We start from the raw sequence: 4,193 nt of genomic DNA, 5'->3' as shown, positions 1-4,193 counted from the left end.
CTCAGACAGCGGCGTGGGCCTGGTGTCGGGGCGCTGGTGTCTGCCCAGACGGCCTGTCAGCCGGACTGGGAGAGGCCGGGCTGGGCAGGGCTGGGCCCATGCGGGCCTGGGCAGGGCTGGGCAGGGCTGGGCAGGGCTGGGCAGGGCTGGGCTGGGCTGGGCAGGGCTGGGCAGGGCTGGGCAGGGCTGGGCAGGGCTCCTTTGACGTAATGTCAGAAAAGGCAGAGCTTAGGAAGAACCCACCTCCTTCCTGAAGCTAGAAACTGCCTTCCCAAGATGACCGAGTCGGAGCGAGGCCCCCGGCCCAGTCCACGCAGCCGCGCCCACCCCAGGCCTTCACGCCCCTTCCGGGGGCTCCTGAGCGGCCTCTGCGCAGCCACGGCCCGGCGCCAGCGCTGCCTGCCCCATCACGGCCCCTTGGGCCCTGCCCACGGCTCCTCCACCCGCCCCGGCCGCGGCGTGGGGGTCTGTGTGCCGGAGGGTCAGAGGGAAGGCTACCGGCGGCCCGTGAGAATGATCCAACTCTCAAACCGCAGACACGAGGAACTTGGCAGGAGATGCCCACCCTCGCGCCCTCCCGGGGGGCCTCTGGTCCAGGCGCCCGGCGGCCAGGGCAGCGAGCTCTCCAGGCACCTTCGGCCACCGCCCTTCCTTGCAGCAGACAGGCGTAACGCGTAGAAGGGGCTAGCTTGATCCCTAAACTCAGAGCCGTCGGCCCCGAGAGGAAATCAAAGATGTCGGGTCAGGTCTTTGCTGCGGCCTGGGGTCCGGGAGGGTCAGCGGCGTCCACACGGCTGCCCCCCACGTCGTTCAGCGAAGGAAGACCAAGACAATTTGCAAACGTGCCATAGAGATTTTAATGAAAAAATTAGAAAAGTGCATTATTTTACAACACTCCCGTAAATGATTCTTTCTTTTTCTGTAAAGACATTGTAAAATATATACAGGGTTGCTTAGTGCATTCGTTACAAAAGAAAGATGCAATCCCTTGCATAAATTACATATGTTACAGGGGCTGATGCCTGCTCGGACTTGTAAACATTGGTGATACAGTTTTTGTGTTTTCATTCTTCAGGTAAGCTGTGATAATAAATACCTCTGATGGTTGTCTCGTTCTGGTAAGCTTCAGAAGGGCATTCTAAGGCCATTTGTGAAGGTGCTCTCTCCACAGACGGAGAAGGCCAGAGAAGAGAAACAAAAGGGAAACGGACAGCGACAGCAGGCTTGAGTCTGGCCAGGCCGGTGCGGCTCCTCCCCTCGCCCCGAGGTCCGGCCTGGCCGCGTGGGGCCGAGGTCCAGAGCCAAGCGCCCGCCCTTGCGGAAGGAGCCTGCTGGGTCCGGCTCGCCGCTCTGTGACGCCGGGGTGGGCGAGCTGCCCCAGCTGCGGCCAGAACGTGCCCGCTGCCCGCCCCCCTCCGGGAGAATCCGCAGACCCCCGGCGGCACGCGGCGCCGGGCCCACGCAGGCCCGTGCCCAGTGCTCCCTCTGGCACAGGTGCCAGTGGAGCACGCAAAACCCAGAGACCCAGAGACGCAAGCAGCACACACACACACGCACACGCACGAGCCTGCGCCCCAAAGGGACACAGGAGGACCACGCCTGCACCCCCCCAGGATGGGCTCCGCCCGTGGGGCCCTCGCTCTGTCGGGGTGAGTGCGGCACTCAAGTCTGACTTCTGTGCTTGGGCGACACATGACACGTTAGGTTCCAAGGTACAAGGACGCACGCGAGTGACGCTGGAGTTGCGTGCCCAGCGGGCGATCAGCCTGGCCTGGCCTGCTGGGAACAGGCCGAGGGCCTCCCTCCCCGGTCACCGACTCGCCTGATCTGTCTTCACCGTTGACGTCCCGGCCTGCGTCTCCGTTTGTTAGCTGCAAACCTCCTGACCAGCATTCCCGGCCCTGGCCAGGGCGCCTCAGCTCTCCCCGGTGGGGTGCATCTGTTTTCCTACTTAAACGCTGCCCGCGGGTGCCAGCGAGCCCAGACGCGCCGTGGGGGGCTGGCCGCGGGGCGGGCGGAGCTGACCTCTGCGGCTGCTTCCAGCCCCGACCGGCTGTCAGGAAGCTGCCGGGGGGCTGAGTAAACAAATGTATAATTAGCCTTTTGCGGGAGCCTGTTCTCCTCGGAGGAGCCGTCAAATTATAGAGAAATCTCGTTAATTGTGGGCTCTGCTCCACCAGGTTCTCAGGAGCTGTGATTTTCCTCTCATTGGATTTTTATTTTTCTACCCAACGTGTAAAACTCAGCTCCAGAAAAGGCACCTCTGGCCCCAGCCCCCGATCTGACGCTGCCCCGGGGTGCCCTCTCGGAAGCGGGTGACCGAGGGCACCGCGGGCTCGAGCCGAGCCCACGCGCTCTGCTCACAGAAAACCTCTGGGCAGGCGGGACCACCCCGGGGAGCCCAGACCCCCACGCCGGGGCTTGTCGGGAAAGGGGGCGCCGCACCGCCGGCGTCTACCCAGGCCAGTGCTGGAGGCTTGGCGGAGCCGCGACGCTGTGCTGGAACATGAGGTCTCCGGCGAGAGGGGCTGGCGGCCTTGAAGCCCACCGCGGGGCTCAGCCCCGCCTCCCTCCAGAACCCCACCCCCGTGGAAAGGTCCCCCCAGGGCCCGGCACTCAGACTGCTGGTGAAGGTAAAATAAGGGATGCTGACCACCTGGCCATCTGCAGAAGAGCAGAGAAGGGCCCTGTCCGGGCCCCACGGCCTGGTCCCGGGGGAGGCGCGGGGAAGGCGCCGGCAGCGGACCTCGGTCGGCCACTGCCCGCCCGCACGAAGCCCGTCGCCCTCCGGAGCCTTCCCCACAAGCTCGGCAGCCCCTCCCGGAGCCTAAGCGGGCCGGCAGCGTCCGCTGAGCCTCCTCGCTCCGCCTGGCACACGGGTGCGCTGGCCCCTGCCAGAAGACAGACGGGGTGTGCAGCGGGCAGCAGCCTGCCTGGCCCAGAGCAGCCTCGGCGCACGCAGGCCCGACACGGCAAAGCTGGCTGAGCCCAGAGGCCCCGGTGGGTGGGGGTGGGGGTGTCCTCCCAGGGACAGAGCCCTGGCAGAAGGGCAGACAGGCGGCAGGCAGTGCAGAGGTAGAGCAGGAAACCGGGAGCCAGGTTTGATCGGGACATAAATCCTGGGCGTCGGGACCCCGTGACGAGCCAGGGGCCACCGGCATGTGGGCGGGGGCGGCTGTCTAGGGCAGGGGCCCAGTGAGGCAGCCAAGTCGGGGTGCTTCTATAAAGGGGGCTGCCCAGGGGTGCCTGCCCAGGGCCTGGGAAGCTGCAGGTGCTGGTGGCATCAGCCCGGCACTTCCCAGGCTGGGGGCCACCAGAGAGGGCCAGGCAGAGCGGGGGGCCCGGGACGTGGCCCCACCCTAGCCTGGAAGGAAGCAGCCCGGGCCCAGACAGTGATGAGCGAGGCCAGGCTGGCCTAGCTCTGGCCAGCACCCTAAGCTTCGTCTCTCCACCCGCACCACCTCCCTCTGGCTCCTCCGCCCAAGGCCTGGGCCCAAAGCGGCCACTCGCCACGGCCCGGGAGGGGCAGCTGAGCAGGCCTGCTCCACGGGGGCCACCCTTGACCTCAGCGGCAGCACCCTGGCAGGTCCCGGGCGCCCCAGTGAGAACAGGTGCCCGACACCCCGGCGCCTCCGTCCTGAGCACCAGCCCTCCGGAGGCCCCACTCCAGGGGAGACCCCCAAGGAGAGCAGGCGCCCACAGGAGCGTGTCGAGGCGGCCGCAGGCCCCAGAATCTAGTCACAGTGGGGACAGGCAGTCCTCCGTGGTGCCCAAGCCCAAGCGGGGCGGCCGCCTCACCCTCGCACGGCGCTGTTCTTTGGTAAAGCTGTCGGGAGACGTGGCAGAACCAGGCCCAGGCGGGGAGTGGAAGACCAGGGAGCCCGTCAGGAAGACGCCTTCCCTAGGGCCAGTGTCCTGAGAGGGCGGGGCACAGCCCCTCGGCGACGGGGCACGCCTGGGCGTCCGGGGGGGCTCCCTGCGGGCCTCACGCAGCTCTCGGGGGCTCGCTCACAGTCCCCACTTCCAGATGGCGACCTGAGCCAGAGAGGCGACCCCACCCAGCGGGCACCAGAGGGGCCTCGGCTGCCGCAGCCACGGCTGAGCAGCCTGGCACGCCCCTGCTCTGCGGGCCGGGAGCCTCGCCGCGCTGTCCCAGGCCCAGTGTGAGCGCGCGCCTGGCAGGGGTCCCGCCC

The 4,193-nt window shown here is 67.2% G+C and overlaps 1 protein-coding gene across 1 annotated transcript in view; it reads right to left on the bottom strand.

Moving 5' to 3' along the window:
* KCNK9 (potassium channel, two pore domain subfamily K, member 9) overlaps nucleotides 1–4,193 on the bottom strand; it is a 92,552-nt gene that overhangs the window by 82,041 nt on the left and 6,318 nt on the right. Inside the window, exon 4 of the mRNA XM_004679970.2 lies at nucleotides 2,262–2,664. Coding sequence (XP_004680027.2) covers nucleotides 2,262–2,664 — 403 coding nt within the window. The remainder of the gene's footprint in view (nucleotides 1–2,261; nucleotides 2,665–4,193) is intronic.

This window comes from Condylura cristata, unplaced genomic scaffold, assembly GCF_000260355.1.
Source record: "Condylura cristata isolate star-nosed mole 26May11 unplaced genomic scaffold, ConCri1.0 scaffold00009, whole genome shotgun sequence".
Lineage (NCBI taxonomy): Eukaryota > Metazoa > Chordata > Mammalia > Eulipotyphla > Talpidae > Condylura > Condylura cristata.
Note: the sequence above shows the minus strand (reverse complement) of the source record. Positions and strands in the feature narration are given on the sequence as shown.